Here is a 23517-nt window from a genome sequence, read left to right as displayed (position 1 = left end):
CTTTTCAATATGACTCCGGAGAGGAATAAGTTGATTTAGAGGTAAAAATGGATGGTGCAGGTAATCGCGAATAAAGATGCCGACTAAGGAGACAATGAACCACATCATGGGCAAGTTTTATTTTATTTCCGGGAAGATAAGACCCAAAGATATTAACTGGCGAAGCGACTTAGACTTGAACAAGACGACGTTTCCACCTCACTGTGGGTTTTCATTCTCGAAGAAAACTGCTCTGCATTTCAAATCCGAGGAAAGCCAGGCTGCTTCTTGTCGCAGATGGTCGATTTAGCTGAAGGATGGTGGGAGGAAAGAGGATGCTCGGACAAACGGAAGCTGAGGAAATATCTTTACATTGACTTTGCTATATCATAGAATATATTTTATTGCTTAGTACCTAATATTTAACTATTATGCAGTCGTGATTTCTATCCCAAGAACTGAATATAAAAATATAAATAACATGTTTTATACTTTATATACCTATATTAAAAATATTCATTTCATATTAAATAATATTAAAGAATTAATTAATCGAAATATTTTTAACGCTAATTAATTTTTTCAATTAAAAGTTTATATCAAGTCGTTTATTTTAAGAGTGGTACAAGCACTCTTCAGATTCAGAAATTTCATTGAAATAAATATGTTGCATTAATCAAAAATCACATCCAAATATTACTAATTTGAGATAAATGTTAAATTCAATTATGAAAATCAATATCATTACTTTTTCCGTATAGCTGATCCCACTTCAAAACTGACACGAAGAATAGCAATGGAACAGACGATGTTACGCGCCGAAAAATAGCACGCTCAAGAATTAACCAACGACAACACGATTCCGGATTTAGTCGAAATGCTTGGAACTCTTCTGCATTTCAAATTGAAAGGCTAGGCGGAAGAATCGTCTAGTGGAAAATGGGAAAAAGGTCGGATGCGATATCGGGCTAAACGGGGCGACGTGAGAAAGGGAGGGTGGCGCTGCGAGAAGGAGAATAGGAATTTTTCTCGGGGCATCAAAGTCACCGCCAAGGTGTAGCGAATTTGATCTATCGGCAATGACGTGGTAGGCGGGGAAGAGAAATTGGATTTTAATCGAAGTCGAGGGAATGCATGCGGGACGAGAGGGGCGGGAGGGGGGGAGGATCGTAATATCATCTCTTTCATTATCTCTCATCTTAATCTACAATCTTTCTACAATTATCGGATCATCTCTAATTATTTGACAGTTAAATCATCCTTTGATCAGCCTCTATAACATAATCGCACGTGCATGAAAGATGAATGCTCTCGTTGAATATTACACAAATACGATTTCTCTGTTAATAATCCCTGGTAATGAAATCAATTAAATTTTACAAAGGACAATAATGGTCATAAGCGGCTAATATTAATTCATTGAATCATTTGCACATAATAAAAGTGGCTTATATAATATTGAAGAAATCATTCAATCATTGACAAGTAATTTTGTATTAATTAAACATACGGAATATTTTAGTATTTCGATAAAGATATTGTTTATTAAAAAAACAATCCAATTAACTTATTACGTTTTCAATGCAATTGCAATAAGATTTTTTGATAAAATTTTATAATAAAAATTTGCAATTTTTAGGATTACAAGCACGTATTTCATGAAATTATCAATTTTAAATTTTAAGAGGTAAAGCTAATTTATTGTCTCGTTTATGAACCGGTAATATTCATTGTGATTGATTTTCTTCAGCTAGGTAAATTGTCACTGAGCGCTATGTGTCTATATGGATAGGCCATGTAAGTAATGCGAGCGATGCCGAAATCATTACCAAGTCAAATATTGAACTTGGCTAATTTGTTATCGGCGAGAAAGTAGAACGACGTGTAGAAATCTCCTTTGCCGGCAAATTTGCCCTAGTTACCCAAGTTATAACGTTGTTAAACGTTCCTGGTCGACTTATGAGAGCTAGCCCCGTTGAAGAAAATGTATAGATCACTCTCGAACGGATTCTCGTGCATGAAAATAGGCGTTTGGAATAATAAAGGGTTTTTTCGGAAGTGCTTTGGAATGAAGTTTAAACGATCACGCTTGAGGTACTGCAGTCGAATATTAAATCGGATAGAACTACGATCTATAACGGTTTAGAAGAAAATTTGTAAATCATTATAAGCAAGAGAGTTTGGGACACTTTTTCGATTTCTGGTCGCCACTTTTTTTTATCTTTTATAGGACTCGGGGCATATTCTCACGGGATTATTTTACAAGTTTACGATCCGTTCACATATTTACATGGAAAATTTTTTGATGTATTAAAGAAAACTGTGAAGAGTTTCATTAAAAAGTTTTATTACACTCTTGCATATCTTTGCTAAAATAACCCATTGTGATTTGCATATTCAAATCATGAGTTTGTATCACGAGTATCATAAGTTCCTTCGATAAAATGACAGAGCTTGTAATAGCGTAAAATATACACTATGACCCAGATCTATTTCATTTCTCATCTATAGATTCTACCATTAATTTAGAATAAATCTTTCGATATCTAATTTAAATTAATTAATTGAATACTTAATTAAGTATTTCATCTAAATTTATCAAAATCATTAAATTTCTATGATAGATGCATATAAGTATTAGAAATATTAATAACCACAAATTGAAAATCTCGCAAAGAGTCGTCTCTCGCCTGTTGAACGACTACTTTTTTTATTAGTCAGTTACCGAGGTGTTATGCATTAGGTATATTTCCCATAGTCTCCCATTCGGCTACATGTCTCACATAGCACTATACGCCAACACGTTGCGAACTTTCATTAGAAGTCATGCAGTCTAAAGGTTAGTCTTCCAATATAAGTTTCAGTTGTTACTTCTGACACATCCTCTTCGTTCATCTTATTGCCCTGTCGGTATGCCATGCAGGCGCATCCCCGAAGTAATAACGCGCTTGTACTCGTGCATTTCCAGTGGCGCGGAACGGAATGATTTGCTCGCGGGATAATGGGGACCTTTGTGCATCTTTAGCAGTCATTCGGTGCTCGCACCGGACACCTTTCAGAGAATCTCAGCTGCGATAGTCACGAAACTACGAACGTTTCGTTCAAAGGACAGAAGAACCAGAGAGAGAGAGAGCAAAGGTCCTCGAAACTGTCTCGAGACGACGGCAGCCGACTACTAGCTAGCGACCCGACGCTAGCACTTATCGTTGTGTAACTGTTTGCCCAACCACGAAGACAAGACCATTTACCATAACGAGGAAAACGCCAGCGGAACCCAGCACCGGCGAAAGCTCGCAACAATGGTCGCCCGTTTACCCTCCCCTTTGCCCTCCAATCTTCCGTCCTGTACACCCTTCTTTCATATCTGCTTACAATCTGCTTTTTACCGGTTTTTTTTTTATCTTATTTCCGTTAATAACTCTCGGCGAAAGCTTCAGAATGATGTTAGAGCTTAGATTCTGACAAATCACCGTTGGGCGGGGGTTTTCTTTTTTTACTGATAGACGCATCATTTTCGTCGAATATATACGCTTTAAAGTTAGATAACTATTTTAATAGATCTAAGTGGAAAACACCCTTAAATCATGGTCAGAGCATTTGTGTCAACGGCGCTCTACGTGCTAGGTGTTCCTCGTCGTTTCCTCCGCTTCTACGACCTTTCGTCCATTAAGTCGTCTCTCGAGGAAGTCGTTACCGCGAGGAAGGTGTAAGAGTAATGGCGCTGACCTTTTGTAAAATATGACGTAGTCGTACATGTAACGCGATGACGCAAGTGTACATGCATTTTCTATGCATTTCGTGTTTAGCGTGGCATCTAGGACTGGCGCTCCATCCGATTAATAAACGGTTAAAAGAACAGTTAAAAGAAAGACAGTAGATGGCTTATGGAGATATATTGAAACGGTCAAAAACTTACAGAGGAAAAAGAGGGAAAAGTCTTTAACATTCAAGCGAAAGTGGAGCTTTTACATAAACTCGCGTGTCCCGTTCTAAAGGCATAATATTTTGAGCACGTACACCATCACGGATCGTATTACAGTAAAACGGAAATAGAGACACGAGCACCGTTATTGCGGTCTTCGTGGAAACATCAATAATCTCAGGAACTTCTTAAGCGGCTTGAACGTTCTTTCGGTAACCATAGTGCTTTATATGCCGATAATCGATTGACGAAGAAAGAATTTCGCTGAGTTTTACACCGCAAAAAAGACATGCCGTGTCTCAAATATCTCAACGCAAATCAACGATCGCCTTTGATAAAAATCGTCGGAGCGTTTTTCGACGCGGATGATGTTGAATATACTTTGGAAAGCTTTTCGATTTAAACTTCTTTTCAATGTCTTCACCGCATTTGATATTTGCTTCATTTCTTGCGCTTTTTGAACATTCTTATATTTAAGTAAAAATATCGAATTTATGATTCTGAAGTCAAAAATCGTAGCATTGATGTATTTCAATGGGTTTGTTGACAAATCGATATACGACTTTCAATGCCCATTCATGCATACAATAAAAATTAATTTCATTATAAATGAATTATGTAATTTGGACATTCTATAGCGAAGAATATAAATTTTATTGAATTCATTTATATATTGAATAAAATAGAAAAATCTCTGAATGAATATATTAACGACATAGCATACTGATCCACTTGATATTATTCATCAAAACTAAAAAATTTGAAAGTTTAGTTTAGTTGCTTTCTAAAACATGATAAAATTTATGTTAAAGTAGAATATAATAAACAGTTTCGTGTTATGCATTACATTTAGTTTTTAGAATTTTGAAATATTCTTTAGATTTTTGTATAAAGTTTTATATAACAAGTTTCTTATCATGAAATTCTAGAGAATATTCTAAATATTCAGTATACACAAGGTAACGTAAAGCAATCGATACACGCTGCTTTCTGACCAATTTGTTGAGCTGCAAGGCGGCCTGCTTGGTTCGGGGTAATGAGGGAATTGTTTTCCGAAGGTGGCGCGCCTTTTAGCGCAAAATTGCTCCGCTCCCTTCGCCGACGAAGTCCGCGTGGAAGGGATGGAGGAATCGAAGAGGAGAGGAGGTCGGCGCAAGGAGACTTCCGCGGGATGCAATTTATCCTGTCGCATTAGATTCAAAATAATTGATCCCCCGGGCGGATGGAGAATAGCGAGTCATTACTTCAAAGTGATAGCACCCCCATCGTGGTGCAGGCCGGAGGAAAATAAAAACTCGGAAATCACCTGCTCCCGATGAAAAATTTGACAGCCGAGGAGGAGCGGGCTAAGGAGATGGAGAGAAAGCCGCGGATGCGGTATGGGGCAAGGTAAGGATAGCACCTCTGCAGAAATGGGCTTTCCGCAGCTGCAACAGCCCGGAATTCGCTCGGAAACACATCGTTTGACTTCTCGCGCAGCTGACTGCACGGGACTTTCTTTGTTATTGCCTGTCACCTCGCCCGCAAGAACTATGCGGTTCTATTCTAGCTCGAAGAATGCTTTATTAACGTTTCACAGTGAAAAATATCATTTTCAATTAATTTGCTTGCTACATCCTAAAACGCAAATGTGCTTTACAAGATAGAAGTGAAAACAATTCGAATTTTACACTGACAATTTTACTTCCAAAATAGAGTTGTGTAATGTCAGTGAGCTTCTATTATATATATTATAAAACAGCATGCATAATTTTTAAGACATTTAGATTGCTAAAATTTGAGAATACTGTTATACAGTTTCATGCATTTTACTTGCAATCGATGGATTGTGCAATCGTTAAATTGTACATTTAATCATTACTATTGCAAAGTGTACTTACGTATATCGAGTGAATGAACATCCGTGACTGGTCCAAACAGTATCAGCAATGTACAGAACTTAACGATTATCGATAAATAATCGGTCTTCATGTTCTTCGTTGAGTGATGACTTCATCAGAACATTCGACAAATAGCTGTAAACATACAATTGTAAAATATTCGTATTAAGGCGTGTATATTTCTTATTGGACGTGTATTCTTTTTAAACATTTAGCTAGCACTTGTCGTTATGTAGCAATATGTATGAAAATTAGTTTTCCGAGAGAGAGAGAGAGAGGATGGAGGAAGGAGAAAGAATTCTAGTTTGATTTCGCCAATCTCCGGAATCAATATTTAAAGCAGAGAAGACAGACTTCGCTCCTCGTGCAAGGACGTGCTTCGGAAGTCCACGTGATATTGCCTGCCTTCCAATTTGCTGCCATTGTTTTCGGTCCGGATAAAACCTTCGATCGCTATTCGGTCACGTCTCTACACGAAGCACCCGGGAGATTTTAAACCCGCCTCTCGAAATATTTTCTGTCCCAGCGCCTGAGGTGGAGGGTCAAGTAAAAAGGAACTTAATCGACTTAAGAGTAAAACTACACGCGTCTACGTATTCCTTTTTCTTGGCACAATCCTGGACGACCAGTCAGCCCTCGGTGGTTTCCGCGGTACGTGCGTCGCCTAGAGAAAACATAGAGAGACCCACTCGAAATCGAGTCCCCGCTCAATTAGCCCAATCTTGCATCCGCGTGTCCTTCTCGATGAAGGGCAGAAGCGTGATAAGAGGGAATGGAGAAACGCGAACTTATTATGTTTTGGGAAAAAACTTTAGGAGTAAAAAAAAACTCAAGAAATAAGTTAGTTGTAAAAATAATTAAGTTACTAGAAAAATTTTCCAGCTAATTAAAGAAAGATATTTATGAGGAATCGGAAGAAGGAAAGTGATATCGCTTTTGCGTTTGTTCAACTTTGAAGGAATTGAACGAGAGCAGTTGCTAATAATGTTAAAGATTATATTAAATTATTTCACGGAAGGTTTGTAAGAAATTTCAGAGAATTAAATTCTATTACATTATTACGTTATATCCTACTGTAGAAAAGATTTTTGATAGATCTGTCGCTGTAAAAAAGAAAGGGAATGATGCTTTAAAATTTATGCAGGTATCGTAAGGTAGAGCACTTTTCCGATCCGTCGCGAGAATAAGGAGAGTAACGTATTGCTAGAAGCTAGACAAAGAGTAATTAACTCTACGAAGAGTAATTGATCGCAGATAGAAGGTTCGGAACTAAGTTGCTAGACACTAGCCCAGCTTCCAGCGGGCACTGACTGCGTTTATATCGTAGCTGAGCCGTGAATGTCCACGCGAAGGGTATTCACATCAATCGACATTAATTAATTGCTTTCGCTCGGAACGCGACGTTACGCCGTCACGCGATTTAATATCTCTCGCGGGGTAACTCAACTGGCAATTTACCTATAATAAATACCTCGAATTTTTTGGTCTAACGACCATCGGAGAAAATGACACGACACGATTCACACACAGCGCACACGGAAACAGTGCTCTAGTTAGTTGCCATCATTCACCATTCGGATTTGTGTATAACGTCGACCTTTCTACACATCGATGCTGCACTTAACGAGCGGAAATGAATAAAAACTCGAATGACGTTAGCCTAGAGGAAGAATAAAAGTTAATCCCGGAATGAAAGCAGATACACTATGGTGTGTAGAAAATTTCTGTGGCTAAAATCGATCCGCTTATGCTCGGAGTTGATGCAGATTGCAGAACACGAAAGAGATTTTGTTTGCGTGCAGTGTGTAGGCAAACGTGAACAAAACCGCGGATGTAATCGCAACCCCGAGTCGTCGTATTTACGTATTTACAGATATTTATTTATGTATTCCACTATTAGAGAAGCGGATATTAATGATTATACGCGAGCCGAAGAATCGACGGGGTAATAAATATTAATGTATGACAATTTTGCGCCATATTTTCCCACGAAAATTGCCATGATGGTACATAATCAAAAATATCATTTTGGTAATTATCGCGTTCCTGCATTTTGATAAATTATAATAAATACCGGTGGATGAATACTCACGTGCGCAAGGCAAAACTATATAATTTTCCGAAAATTTGATTCATAACAGAATTCTGTTAACTTTTCCCCTTCAAAATATTCTTCATATATGGATAATTTACGGTACACTAATAACGAATGTGATTAAATTCGTTTTGCACGGTTCGATGCCGTGCCGCGTACGAAGATTTTGCCCGCTTGCGGATAATTTCGCGACCGATTTATCGCGTTTTGATAGATTGTAAATGCAATGTGACGCCACGGTTATAGCCGTACACCGCCTATGTGTTTCTTGGCGTACCGGGACATGTAGCATTGCTATCGACACGGCGTTAATTAGTGCACACTTGCGACCTGATGTTACCGAAATACCATTAACGACCCTCGCACGGAGTGCGATATCGCCCGTTTAGATCGCGTTTTCTGCCCGCCGCAAATAATTAGCAAACGGCCGGCCTTGTGACTGGTGATACGCCGCTATAGCGATTTGGACATTGGAGGCGCAAATTAGGATGGCGTCTACCCAGACGCGTTTGCCGATAATTTAATTGATTATTGACGTATGCGTATACACACGTGCATCCATATATCTGTTTTGGGGAGGGGAGACGCTATATTTGCTATCTTACGCTCTAAGATGTAACCAGCAAAGCAGCTGCTTTGTTAGAGAATTTCGATCAAAGCCGAATGTGCGCGCATATGTCAATAGCAATAGGGGGTCTGATAATTAAATCGGTGTCAATTTATATATATATATATATATATATAATATGAGCCTCACAGCGTGCCGTTAGTACTAATAAACCTATCACTCGAAAATCGTGATTTCGTATTAATATATCGTGGAAGCGCCGCTAATTACTTCATAATGATTGCAATTTACGTTGAATGCGGTAACAATTGTTATTACTATTTCGAAGGAATATTAACCGAATATATACTTAATATTAAACGCGAAAGAACACTTATTTTATACGCCATGGAAATATATAAAACTCTCTGTTCTTATTCTCTTTCTCTGGGAGCTTATATGCTTGTATGCTCGTTCTATCTATTAAAGTATACAAAAATTTAATGAGCAAAGTATTTACACTGCTTCGCACACGCACAATGTAGCAATATTGTTACATTCAGCCATATATTATTACGTTTAGTTTATTGCGGCATAATTAGCCGCATAATGATCGTCTAATCCACATATAGGCAATTAGCAACCTAATGCTAATTTACATTTCGACGTGATGCTCTAACTGCATTTATCTGCGAGTGATTAGTTAATTTTAAATTAGCCCGCTTGATGTTTGCTAATACGCACCTCATTCCTATTGGTTATATACGTGCACGCGTTTGTATGTACAATATATATCATTCAAAGGGACCTCTGGCAGCGCAATATCGATCGCGTCATATGACGGCTGTGCCTCGTTATCTTGTACGCGATATGTCGATACCTTGTGATACACTTAATTGAAGACATTTTGCCTCATTAGCTATGCTGGTTGGACGTCCCGGATATCGTGATTAAACATTGCCTTGTCATCCGTTGCGACGAATCATTACACGCGATACCTCGGCAAATGCTAAATTGCTTGGTGAAAGAAATTAAGAAAGAAAGATAGAAAGAAAGAGATGAGGGGGGAGGGGAGGGAAGAAAGGTGTAAATGTGCACCATCTATCTTTATTTTATACACCATAAATTTATAATGATAGTAATGATTTTATATATATATATATATATATATATATAATCATTATTAATTATATCTTTGTCGTATATTCATTATAGAGAAAATTAGGTTATTATATCATCTCTTTGGATTTTCAAATGACTTTTTATTAAATTTCTTAGTATTAATAGATGACACTAATTGGGAATACTAATTAGTTAAGAGATTTAAAACTGTTATGAAACTGCTAAACTGATGTCGTAGCAAAACAGTTTAGTCGTTAGAAAATGACAAGGAGGACCTCGTAAAATTTTTCAAGACTCAGAAGTACTTTCCAAGGACTTTTCCGTAATGACAAGAACTCTGAGAGGACAAGAATTTCTTCCTGCTGCCGTTGCAAAATACATTCGAGATTTTATGGACCTCGATAGCTAGAGTCAGTGAAACTTGCGAATCGTACAAGGCGAATGTACGAGCTCCCGAAAGACGAGTCGAGGTGAAGGTTTGCTTTAAACATTTAATAATATCAATTTGCATATGGCTGATTATGATTGTATTATTGTTAAATGTACCGTCACAGTTAAATTAGACGTAATTAAATATTCATCAACGCTTAAATATTTAAATATATATATTGTAAGGATATAGATAGGTAAGAGTAAAGTAGGCTATAAGGGGAGAAAAGAGGATAAGTGAGGATATAAGAAGGAAGGTAGGAAAAACCGAGGTTCGGCGAGGTATACTAGTCGGGCCTGAGCCTCGCTCCTTAATACACGAATCTAAGTTGCAACCAATGTAAAGGTCCTCGGCCAGCTATATCCCGAGTCGACCGCAAAATATAAGGAGAGTTTGAATAAAGACTGTGAATCAATCCATATGACTGGACAATTGGAAAAATAAGAAACGTCCGACGGAGGAGGCTCACAATCGAGACAGGCTCGGCAATATCGAAGCGCTTCGCGATATTCAATTCTAGATAGATAAGTACAAGTGATTAGCACAATTGTAATCAATATATATCGAACAAGAATCACGACTCATTTATGTACATGAGCGACGTCCCGTATGAAGCGAATGGAACGATTATTAATTATATAAGCGAAAAACGAGTCACGGCGTATTCTCAAACCGTTAAAGGATTAAATTAAGTGATTTTAGTAACTAAGACTAGATATAATTGATTTCGTTTGGTTCTTTAATCCTATTTTGAGTATTTATAAATTATACTAAATTTATATATTATATTTGACTATTTTGACACAATATATTATTTGTAATGATGTAAATATTTATAATATAGTCCGGTATAAGTTTCCCAAAATAAAATAATTATTTATTGATAAATGATAAACGTCTCGGACTAAGAAAGTTTAGTAAAACATGATACTAAGTCATCATTATAACTCGGCTGTCTACAAAATAACGAATCGCTTATCTTAATACTGATACGAGTTTGTGCGGTAGAAAATTGTAGCGAGGATAAATTACTTAACTTTAGTTAGCCAGCAGCTACCTAAGGCTACCATAATTCCCATAAGAACCCCCTTTAGACTTTCAGTGCTCGTTTATTCTAATGTTGCCACGGTGTATGGAAGCGGGGAAAGGTGCTCCCCCCCTGTCCTCCACGTTAACGCGGCTCGATGTACACTTATGATCTTTAGTTTAGTGTGCTTTTGCGCGATAAGCTGAAAAATTCCACTTTGCAAATCTGGATCAAAAAAGTCGAAAATCGTAAACGCGTTTACAAAATTGATGTGTATAAATCAAATAAATTTTCGAATCATATCATAAATTTTTTTCAGCAGTTAGAAAAAAATTAGAGAAAATTAAAAACAATCGCGCGCTTGTTTTTGTTTAAAATCTATCTTTATCTATATCCACAAGAATAAAAATAAGCAGCGTAAAACGCTTTAGTTTAGTGTGCTTTTGCGCGAAAAGCTGAGAAATTCCGTTTTGCAGATCTGGATCAAACAAAAAAGTCGAAAATCGTAAACGCGTTTACAAAATTGATGTGTATAAATCAAATAAATTTTCGAATCATATCATAAATTTTTTTCAGCAGTTAGAGAAAAATTAGAGAAAATTAAAGACAATAAATCGCGCGTTTGTTTAAAATCTATCTTTATCTATCCATACGAATAAAAATAAGCAGCGTAAAAGGATATCACTCAGGTATAGTTTTGTGAAAGCTATCAGTTGTGCAAAGAAACTCTTGACGCTATAGCTTCCGTAAAAGGATACTCGAACGGATTCGATCGAGGAGAGAATAACGGAAGGTGTTTTCTGTGGGTGGAAATGGCGAGCTAGCTAGAGTACGTGTTGCGGAGGAAATCATAAGAATATTTTCCCGCAATATTATCGAAAGCGCACATCTACCGCGCGAAATCGGAACGATCGCGACGGAGATGCGCAATCGACACACGTATCTCTGCATACATTGGAAGGGGGGAAGTTGATTCTTTGGTGGTTGTCCGCATATAAGACGCAATCCCAAAGGAGGCTTCGTTCTGAATGGTCGGCGGAACATCGCCTACCCCGGTAGACCTATCGCTGGCTATTATCGCATACCCTGCGGTTTTAAGCTATCGCGGCACGTATAAGAGTGCCAAGAGAACTTTTGGCTCTCCCTCTCCCTGATGGTATTGCCCACCCACCCTTCACACATATATAAGTATATTATATATCCGGAATCTCCCGACATCGCAGAATCTTCTATCCACCGCGCCACCATGTCCTGCGGCCTTCCATCGTCTCGGCCGAGATAACGCCTGCAGCCTGTTTGTACAAGGCGTTAGGCATTTACCGGTGTATGGCGCGGACATATTCCAAAGACTAGCACGATGTAATATTTCACATGGCCCGCTGCGCTCACGATTTAGCCTCTGGACTACATCCAGGCTAAGACACACACTTCGCAAGGCCAGCTTTGGAGATTCTGTATATCCGCGCGTTAGATTAATCTTCACGTGTGTCTCGGCATAATTTAATACACGCTACTATACGCGAGCAATAAATGTCTGATAAGATATTTAAAATAGCTGCATCCATCGATTCGCCCCAAAACATCTCTATTTTACGCGACAATTTTTTTTCGAGCGCATTCAGATTCGAACGACGTTAAATCAGCTTCGGAAAAATTTTCTAGCTGGACATTTATCGAGATCCATACTGCACAATAGACTTCATTAGCCTGAGTGCTTCATTATTTCGCGATGTCGATAGAATATTGACACAATAGATGACCTGAATAGCGTCTATTTAATGAAAGCTAACTTCTTCAGAAATATAAGAAACAAATATTCAATGCAATTGCAATTGTTTGCAATGTCGTTGCAATAACTTCTTTTTTTTAGCGTAGATCTATCGTGACGTGGCTGAACGCGGCTAAAAATTTCATGCAAATACTCGTTCTTTACCGAAAAATTACATATAAATTGTATATTTCCGAATCCACGTGTCACGATATTGGGCGTCTTTTCGGTTTCGCATATCTGTTTTCTTCTGCATGACACAAGTCCACTCTCGTTGTGTATCGCGATCATGATGTACGAGATTGTTAAACGATATGTCCGATATATATCTTCCGGCGGTGAGACAACGCTTATATGGAACAAAGCTATGTCTGTCAAGCCCATTTATTTCGTCTCGCGTACAATCGGGGAAATGTCTTCTTATTTCAATGTTATATTCCTTGGAAGATTTTCAACAGGGGAAAACACAAATGTATGTACGCACGGCATCTCTGTTACTTTTGCGGTGTTCGTTTGCCTGGCGCCAGGTATTACGTCCCGAAAGAATAATGGTGTACAAGCTCCAGCGATTTTTGCAATATTCGACGCTGTATATTCCTTGGCGTAATGCATATTTATATTGCGATATGAATCACACGGTTTACATCGGGTACTTTTCCACGATTCGCATTAACCCTTACCCCTCCCTTCTCTCCCTTTTCGGTATAACCATGCTACTCACGCATGCAAATTTTGCATGCGAATTCACGTAGCAGTCGGAATGTTAAAACTATTTTAAGCGATTTATTGTTGGCTAGAGAAGTTTTGACAGATTTTCATATTATTTATCGTGTATTATAATAAGAGAAGCATTTGCATTTTTCAAATTACTACAAGAAGCTAAAAATTCCAGTTTTGTAAATAAATAACACGTCAAATATGTGTAGCACGTTACAGAATTGTGAATAGCTTCGATATATTGTAAATATGTATGTGTCGATATATCGGAGATTCAAAATTTTAATCACTTATGTAAGTTACGATAATGATACTATGTGATTATAATATTGCTACCGTGCTAACTTACGTAATTAAAATATTGATTTTTTTAAATAGCTATTATATTTACAACTTTGTTAGTCGGCTACATTTTTAATTAGTCTGCTATATTTTTATGATACCGTCGTATGGTATAAGAATAGACAATATTTTTTGCGTAAGAAAATATAAAAAAATCATATTTCTTATAAATATCAGTTAATTAACAATTATAAAACTAAATGAAGCTATGATTGATGTTTATTGCAATAAAAAAATTAATTAATTAAATTTAATAATTAATTTAATAATTTAATTGATAATGCAAATTAAATTATTGTTTATATATTATTGTATAGACACAACTTAATAATAATAGTAAGATATAAGGAAGTCTCAGAAATCTATACTATCTCATACATATTGGAATATATATTATGATATTCATCGTCAAATTCTTGTCGACAATATCATTTACTGTCAATATCGTTTCATATCGATGATGTTTAAAAGTTTGACAATATTTCGATATATATGAATTACATCATATAATATTGCGTCGATGCGATATCAGTCCGTCCCTTGCCGGTCGGCTGCACGTATACATTGTGGATCAAGTTTTATAGTTCAGTGAACTGACGAGGGTGATCGTCATTTTCTGGTAGATTAATAACGGATGAGAAGCGAGAGGCGTCCATGCCGCGTCGCGTCGCATCGCGTACCGCCCTTTGCATCGTCGCGGCAAACCCGACGACGTTCCAAGCATTATCGCATACCGTTGATGCATCCCCCCGCGTGCGCGGTGTTGAAAAGTATCGATAAACGATATCCTCTCGATAAGTTCCGCTGTTTCCGCTTCAACTGTTGTAGCGCAAGGTGCAGCATGCATTATTATCTGGCGCAGCGGCGGCGGGGGCGCACTTGTCCGAACATCACGATCGGATTTTCCTCCGGAAAAAAGAGATTGTATTCCCGACAGAATGAACCACCGCCGCCTCCTCCGCTGCCGCCGTCGCCGCGCGTCCAATGAATCATCTGCCGCGTGGCCATACATCGCGCGCCATTGGGTAATTAATTATTCTAAAAGAGTGCAAGCGGTAACGAACATCCTGCTTATAAATATTTCAGCGGAGGAGTTTGCATATACTGGCTGCGCGCGCGCATCGAACCGTCCCCGGAACATTGCATTATCGTATATTGCACGTACCATTCGAGCGTTATCTGCGTAAAGCGGAAGCGCGGAATAAAACGACTTTCTGCAAAGGAAGCATAATGGACGCGGAACTTCATCGCGAATTCAATGCGCGAAATTTATTTAATTCGATTTCCGCGTACGCGCGCCCGGACGCGAACGAAATTGCGGGCGCGCTGCCCCGTTCAGATATTCAAGACGCCTTCCGCGTCATCGCGCTACACATTTTTTCGGACGCGCGCGATCGATGCGATGGCACGACGCTCCACGCGGTCGGAGCTATACGATTCCGTGAAGGAACTTCGTGAACGAACGCAGGATAACATAATTAAATTAGAGAAATCGTGTCACGCGCGCGAAAGCAGCTCTCTCGTGTACGACACACACACAAACACACACACACACACACATGCGCACGTGTCGAAGTGGTTCATTGTTGCGCGAACCATTGAGCTAACACGTGTCCCAAATGGCTAGTGTATCGTTAAACGATACCCTCGATGCGTCAGTCCGCCGCTCTCGTTCCGCGTAGTTGGAGGTACTCGCGCGTGTACGTTAACATATAATAAGTTATCTGACAATACGTCATCGAACGCTTCTTGCCATTCCCGTCGCGTCCTTACATCGCCGGTTGAAATCGTCCTCGATACGCGGCATTCACCCTAATGTGGCCTTTAACGTGTTCGTGCCTCCCCTCCTCCCTCCCTCTTTCCCCCGCCGCGCGCCGCACGTACAACGCTGCACCCCTGCATTAAGCCGCCGGGTTACGGGGAACTTTTTAATTGCCCGAGTTTCAGCGATTCTCTCTTAGGAGCTCGTAAAAAGATTTAATAGATTAATCGGCGCGTCGAAACTTTTTGCGGCGTATCGCGCCGGCCGCGGAAACGAAATCGCGCTGATGTCGCCGTGGTTATTGTCGCCGCCGCTCTCTCACGTCATGTCTACTCTCACGGTGCGTTCAATGCTTTCTCGCAACCGGTAATGTCGCTGCCACCGGCAGCACCGGCACCAGAAACGATACACCGGCATCGTTACATTGTTCAGTTAACCTCGCGTCATTTCAAGAGATACAATTTTCCTCCTCCTTCTGTACGAAGTATGTCATTGCGATAAGAGCGCGTAATACGTTCCTCCACCACCACTACCACCACCACCTAGCATCACCACCCCATCATCAGCGTCGTCGTTCGCGTCTGTACATCGTACGTTGTTCTTCCGCGACGTCGGATATATACGCCATCCTTTTATGGACCACAAAGCGCGGCTCACGTTCTCGGCGAGATCTTGTTTTCTTGCTGTGGGCACCGCCGTGACTGTCAACGAATTCTCCGACCGGAAGGTATCTAATAAATCTCTGACGGAGACGAGAGTTCCTCGTCACAGTCGCGTCCGCCACGCGGAAGGAGCTTTTTGGGGATTTTGCGACGACAATATTACTTTAAAACCGTCGCGCGTGCACAGATCTCGTTTGAAATGGCTACATCTTTGTGCCGCTAATAAAAACTGCTTGTTTAATTAGCGCGTTTAGAGCAGCGGATTGTTTGCAGCCAAACGTGTGCCGAAATAATCAACGTCTACCTTTTACAGAGGGAATTGGTAAGAGAAAAAGAAGAAGGAAATTGTAGAAATTGAAAGAAATAAATGAAATAATATGATAATACTGCAGCGCGTATAAAAACAAATCAATTCAGTGCACACGCGATGTAAATTGCTGACTAAAAGAATATATGCAACAGCTTGATTCTTTGCCATTAAATAACTTATTATTTTATATTGTTACGTCAATTAGAAGCAACAGCTTAGTTTCAAAGAGTAAATTTCTCTTTATTTTAATAAAACACAAAACGCGTGTGTATAATTTATTCATAAAAGTTGGGAACATCATTTGGAAAATTTGGGAAAATTATTTGGATCTTCCACACATTTGACTTCTTCCTTTAATTCCTTTACGTTCCTATTATTTCTCATTTGCTCTTTTCATACGCAATATGGAATATTTATTTTTTCTGATGTTTAATATGCTATTACAATGTGGAAACATCAAAATATATACACTTTTAACGTTACGGGGATTATCTACACTTCCACACATTTTCCTTCGCGTATTATTTTCTTTAACCTTCGCGTTCTTTCACATATAAAATATTCATCTTTCCTGATGGTTAATAAATTATTAAAGCCACGCGATAAACTCTCACTCCTCCGCGCCGTTAGACCGAAAGAAACGAGGCGGCGCGGGCGGCGGTGCCTGTTTGTGTATGCGTGTACGCCTTTTCCAGCAGAAAGCAGAATCGAACGGCGCTTATCAGCGACGCCGATACGTCTGACCGCCGTATCCGACCCGGCGCGGCGGCGGCGGCGCGGCAGTATAGTCGGAAGCGGCGTGCATACGTTATCGTTCGGCCACTCGTGTACCAGCGGCACCTCTGACCGCTCGATCCCGAGTTATGATAAAGTGCGAGAAACGCGTGCGACACGTTTCGCCCACCTTGCCCGTTGCGTTTTGTCCACCTTGCAGCCCCGTCGCTCCCCTACCACACACCGTGCTTTATCGCAATCGTCGGCGACCCTGGTCGCGTTAGAGCCGATCATTAACAGATACCGGCTGCGCGTAAAAGCAAGTTGCGAATTTGCGAAATGGAAACAGAGGACCACGTAGATATCGCGATAAGTATTAATAATATCGCATCTCCTCGAGCAACGGAAAGCACAACGAGCTATCACAAATCCATATTTCCTAATTTCCCATTTTTTTATACATATGTGTAATTTAGCGAGGTATGCGAATAGTTCGAATTCGAATCGAATCGAATCGAATCGAATCGAAACAGTAGATTCGATTCGAGTTCGTTTTTGAATCTGCACGATTCGAAATCCAATAGTTCGAGAATTTTGAATCAACAATGGAATTTCGAATCGATCGCCTATTTTATTTGGTTCATTTACATCTCCCGCGCGACCAATTATTCTTGTCTAATAAATAAGTATTTTTGATACATGTAACGTATTCATATAGATTAATAAAATATCCGAAAGCATTCTAATTATTTGTGTATACACATATTATTAATATTTTCTAGTTTAAAATGTCACATAAGATGATTCTCTGTAATGAGATGTAAATCAAAAACAGGTTTTCAGTTAAATAATTGCGTAAAATAATGTAAATCATAAATTTTGAAATTTATTACATTTAAATTAACATGTATTCGAATTAAAGAGATTCGATTTGATTCGAAGTGAAAATTTCAGATTCGATTCAATTCGATTCGACCATGCAAATGCTTGATTTGCACACCTCTAATGTATATCACGGATTTATACAACTATATGTATCAATTATTAAAAATTAAATTGCCTGCAATTATATTGCTATAACAGCCATTCGGGGCGTGAAAAATATATGAACGATCGTTGCCAGCAGCCTGCGTAATCGAAAGATATTTGTATGCGTAATACATATGGGAAACAAATTTTTAAAAATGACGCGAGATATTCCGTGCATTGCATTTCGTGTCATTGCGCTGTTAGACGGCAGTGCTGCCGGAAGCAACCTGTAATTTACTACAGTTACATTTAATCATTAATGCGGCGTATACGCTGAAGATGTACGAATCGGATAACACAACAGCGTCAAATGTGCATAAATAGTTGCAGCGAAGGTATAACATGTCGCACCATTCGTAAACGATATCGATTGCGCTATTTACTTTTATATATATTTACTATTCTTATTCAAAGAATTTTGCGCGCCAAAAAATGATATTCAAAGAATTACTGTATATAATTTATTTAGCATAGTTTAAAAAAAAGTTAAAATAATACTTGTCGTCTTAGTGAATCAGATTTTCTTGTTTACACATGTGTGCATTTATGTGCATGCATGCATAAATAAAAAATTCGTATTCGCTAAGAAGCGATTATGAGTATACCGCTTCACAAGATTGTCATTAAGAGAAAAATACATCGGCTGAGAGAAAAGAACAAAATCTAAAGAAAGGAATTTCGTAATTTTATGTAAATTATTTCTAAACTATAGCGACTTATGCGTACTTCCTCTCCTAACATTATCAAATGATAGCAGTGCTTTCCTTTGGGGCCAAGTCAAGTATGAGCATCTTTTCACCGACAATGAGACGCTCTTGAAAGCTATTTCGTGCCTCGTAACGTCAATGAACGTCGTTGTATGTTGGCGCGTCGTTAGCATCTAACGTTGTCGAAAGTGGCGCATAAGTTATCATCCAAACAAGACGTTCGACCAGAGCTGTACTTTGCCCCCCCCCCCTCTCCTCCCCCCTTTCTCTTTCCCTCGAACGAGCGAATTTTCCTCGGTACGAGCGACCATTACGATAAGATATGAAAAATGTGCTTGGTACATTTGGCTGCCGTCGTTGCGCCTGTTTAGCTTAAATGATGGTTCTTCGTGGGTTTCTGCGATTTGCAAAAACGCTGTTCCCCGTCTTCTCGTATTCCGAATATATTTTTTTTCATCGGGAAAAGTTATTCCTTTTTTCCCTTTATCCGTACCCGTACATCGATCAACGCAAACAAATGCAAACGCGAAGCCCGAAGATCGCCACTTGGTTTTTCCAAGAAAAATGATGCCGTTGAAATATTACGATCTAGTTTCGAATTCTTTGGCGTATATTGGAATGCCGTAGGACGACTAACGTGTTCTACAATTAAGTAGTATTGAAACTCTTGGCATATTTTTCTGTTACTTTACGCGCCAATCGAGATTTTCGATTTATTACTTTAATAAGGTGACCCTAGAGATCCTCAGAAAGAGATAGCAAGAGGTGGCGAAATTCAATCTATGAAAAATCGTTTCTTTGACCTACTTCGGTTTCCTTTTTGTTTTTGCTCCTCATACTCGTGTTCTATCTATGATATGCCATGTAACGAAATAATCGGATAAAATGAAATCCTTCGACCTTTTTTTCAATTATTTACGTTAGTGTCTCCAGAATCCTGATGAATATATTCTTTTTGTACTGTAACATAGAATATTAATGGTGTAGAGAATATCCCTTTCCATATTTTATTTTGTTTTCTATTATTACAAGTAGAATAAAAGTACATGCATATATTATATGAGGAAATTTAATCATATATTTTTCTTTAACCACCGCGGTCTCCGACTTCTTTAGATGTAGGTCGAAGTGTATGGATTTCATGCTTTAATCGCTATAATTAGCGCTTTACATCCCCTGCCACCGTTTAGAACGCCGTTGCCGCGGTTATGACGCGCGGTTACGAAACCCTTGCACTATCATCGGAGAATTTCAGTAGCAGGCTGATTAGATGCAGGATCTAAGCTCGGAAATGAGGAAGAAGATTACGGTAAACGACGGCGGTGGTATTAATTGAGGTACAAGGAATTAACACGAATAATGTTGCCGGCATAAAATTGAGTACGTCTAAGCATGAACGTGCTTTCTAACGCATCTTGCGAGAGATATTTTGAGGTTGATTAAAGCTGACGCGTTGTACACCGTTGCTCTCCTTGCACCCGTCTGTCCCTCGCACAATGTGCACGCGCGATTTTAAAAAGGGAAATTTATATTCGTCATTCTTTTAAATTTCGCGTTAATGAATTTATTTTTCACGTTTTTTTCTTTTTGCCCTTATAAACAGCTCTTACGTAGTCTCTTATTTATTCTAACCTAGTCTTTTTCCGAAGCTTCCGTTTCGTCGCTATCTGCCTGTGCTGGCAAATATTTATTTCTTCAAACTGTTCATAAGTCAACACATTAACGCGAGCGCCATTGTGCGCGCGTCTCACATAGTGAGATTTTCACAAAAACGGAGCGACCATTTCCGCGCGATTTTTCTTTATAGAAGGCTAGATGTATGTGTGTGTGTGCGCGCGCGAGCGAAAAGAATTAAGTTCCGCTGGATGTTTCAAGTATTCTCACGCCGAAACGAATAAACTCGTTGCAACTCTACAAAAGTGAGGAGCGTGAAATACGCTCGCGCTGTTATTTTTATCTATAAAACTGTTGCTGCGTGCTCAAGAGAGCCGCGCCGTAGAGAGTAGATGAGAACGAAACGCAGTGCGAATAAGACGAAATAAGTGGTAATTCTAACCAAACGTACTTTTACAATTGTGCCTTTCCAATTGTTGTTGATTGCCGTAAACAAATGTTCTTTTTTTATTCACTCACTTCCAGAAATCGTCATTTACGCTGAACGTTATAAACATATGGTATTTGTAACATTTCGTTTCGTCTTATACATTATATGTATACATGGTCTGTCCCAAAAGTAATAAGACTATTTTTGGCGTCCCAATCAAAATTGTCGGAGGGTGGATCCATTGGGCCTTCGATGCTGGATGTCAGGTACACAGTTTGACTCTTCTCAGTTGCCACCGAGCCTTTCTAGCAGTTGATACCGTCAAGTAAAGTGCGTTATGTATTTTTTATGTCTTGTCACGGTTGAAAATTTAGCAGTCTCAAGCAGCGATAAAATTCGGCGTGAAACTGAGAAAATCTGGTTCCGAAACGTTGGAGATGTTGAGAACAGCTTATGGAAATGCTTGGTTTTCAAAATTTGATCGCGTTTGAACGCTGCTACAACACAGTCTGTGCTGAATTTTCGCCCGTGACAAGACATAAAAAATACAACGCACTTTACTGACGGTATCGACTGCTAGAAAGGTTCGGAGGCAGAGCTAAGAAGAGTCAGATTGTATATCTGACGTCCCGCACCAAAGACCCTGTCCAATGGATCCACTCCCCGACAATTCTGATTGGGCCCCCAAAGATATATAGCCTCATTACTTTTGGGACAGACCATGTATATCGCTTTCGTCCCATCGCCGAATTCCCATTTTTCTTTACGAATTCTTTTTTAAAAATAGATTGTGCGGACGAAGAGATATCTATTCCGATTTTTCGTTTCATTCCGGGGAACGGGGAATAAAAACAGCATATACCACTTTCCGGCGTACCTCCGTTTCCTCCCGCTTGTGTCCATTTCGTCACTCGGTCGAGCATGCAATATGTTCGCACGGAGCATACATACGTGTAAGTGCATTTCCACTTTGAAAAAAGCGCGACGCAGGTGACGGGGCGTGCTGTACGATGGGTGAGGAGGGGGGGGCAGGGGGAGGAGGAAGGTAACAGGGTGTGGGATATAGGGAGAATGTTACAAAAAAAAGAGGGATAAAGAAACGGGAACGCGATTCCCCGCAATGTATTTCAGTCAGAAGCGGCTTTTGAAATTCTGACGCTTCGTCAGTTCTCTTTGGATGCATTCGCAGAGTGGCATTATCGTCGCTGTAGTTACGAGTACATCGCGCACGCTTTTTTTCCCCGAGTTGCAGCTGCAGTTTCGGCTTCTGACGTTTCATCGCAGCAAGTGGGCATCGCATATATATGGCTCTAGCTCTTTTTTAAGGACCACTCGGTGCTAAAAGTCCAATATTCCTCTTTCTCTTTCTCCGTTTTCCTCTCCCTTTTCTCTCTCTCTCTCTCTCTCTCTCTCTTTCTCTCTTTATTGTTTTATTTCTCTGTTCTCTGATGCTTTTTCCTCTCCATCAACGTTACTCACATTTCTACGTTCTGCCTTCAAGAACTTTTCGTTGAAACTCTCGTGGTTGCACTTAGCAGTTAGGACATGTATGGATATCGTGATTTTAAATATTGCATTTCAAAAGCTTTCTCAACTATCTTCTAGACGACTGTTTTTTACACTATATTCTGTATATTCGAGCGAATTCTGCATATAAGTATTTAAACAAACTCGCTACGCTTTATCGTAAGAGGACGTATAATTTAGTTTTTTATTTCGATATATGGTACAATCAACGGTCGTATACTAAGTTCGATCGTAGGTTCGACGTAGGTGATCTAAAAAATTAAGCCACGGAATACCGACCGGAATACTCATTTAACTGACCGTAAAAAGCATCTCGCTGTTACATCGAATAATGATAAATACTCCTAACAAATGTCTCTTTCGCAACATGGGCGACTATTTGGCAAATGCTTCCTGCGACTACGTTCGCGTCGTTCTCTTTTTCTGCTTTCACAGATGAGTTGCATGCAAAGAGGTAGAGAGAAATGCATATCGAATGGGGGATGCATAATCATCGATAAGTACGACGTCGACGACGACGGCGACGGCGGCGGCGATGAGGACGAATACAGCGACGATGCAACGATAGGAAGCGACGAGCCACGTCGATTGAACATTGTTTACATTCGATCGAGCAAATCGGCTCGGCGCCGCTTCTTGTTTCTCGGTTCCACGCGTGAACGCGTAAGTGCGGGTGCTCGCTACCGTTACATTATATCCGCCCGCCATGGAGGAGCATAAACGAAAGGGGGATGAAGCGATCGACGCTTGCACGGTCAACGTTCTCCGCGTTGTTGATCGCACAGTAGCAGCGGCAGCAGCAGCAGCGGCATATCGGAAACTTCGCTTTGCTGAGCCCTAAGGATAGTAAAGCGTGAGTATAACCGAGAGATGCTGTGACTCCGATATAATTAATAAATTCCATTGAAACTCGAATTTATAAGTCGCTCGCCA

General features: G+C 39.6%; 1 protein-coding gene across 1 annotated transcript in view; it reads right to left on the bottom strand.

The window, feature by feature from the left end:
• Positions 1-23517, bottom strand: part of LOC105452620 (discoidin domain-containing receptor 2-like) — a 78535-nt gene that overhangs the window by 33578 nt on the left and 21440 nt on the right. The window contains exon 2 of the mRNA XM_011693894.1: positions 5782-5916. Coding sequence (XP_011692196.1) covers positions 5782-5872 — 91 coding nt within the window. The 5' untranslated portion in view covers positions 5873-5916. The remainder of the gene's footprint in view (positions 1-5781; positions 5917-23517) is intronic.

Source organism: Wasmannia auropunctata, unplaced genomic scaffold (genome assembly GCF_000956235.1).
Source record: "Wasmannia auropunctata unplaced genomic scaffold, wasmannia.A_1.0 LD336027.1, whole genome shotgun sequence".
Lineage (NCBI taxonomy): Eukaryota > Metazoa > Arthropoda > Insecta > Hymenoptera > Formicidae > Wasmannia > Wasmannia auropunctata.
Note: the sequence above shows the minus strand (reverse complement) of the source record. Positions and strands in the feature narration are given on the sequence as shown.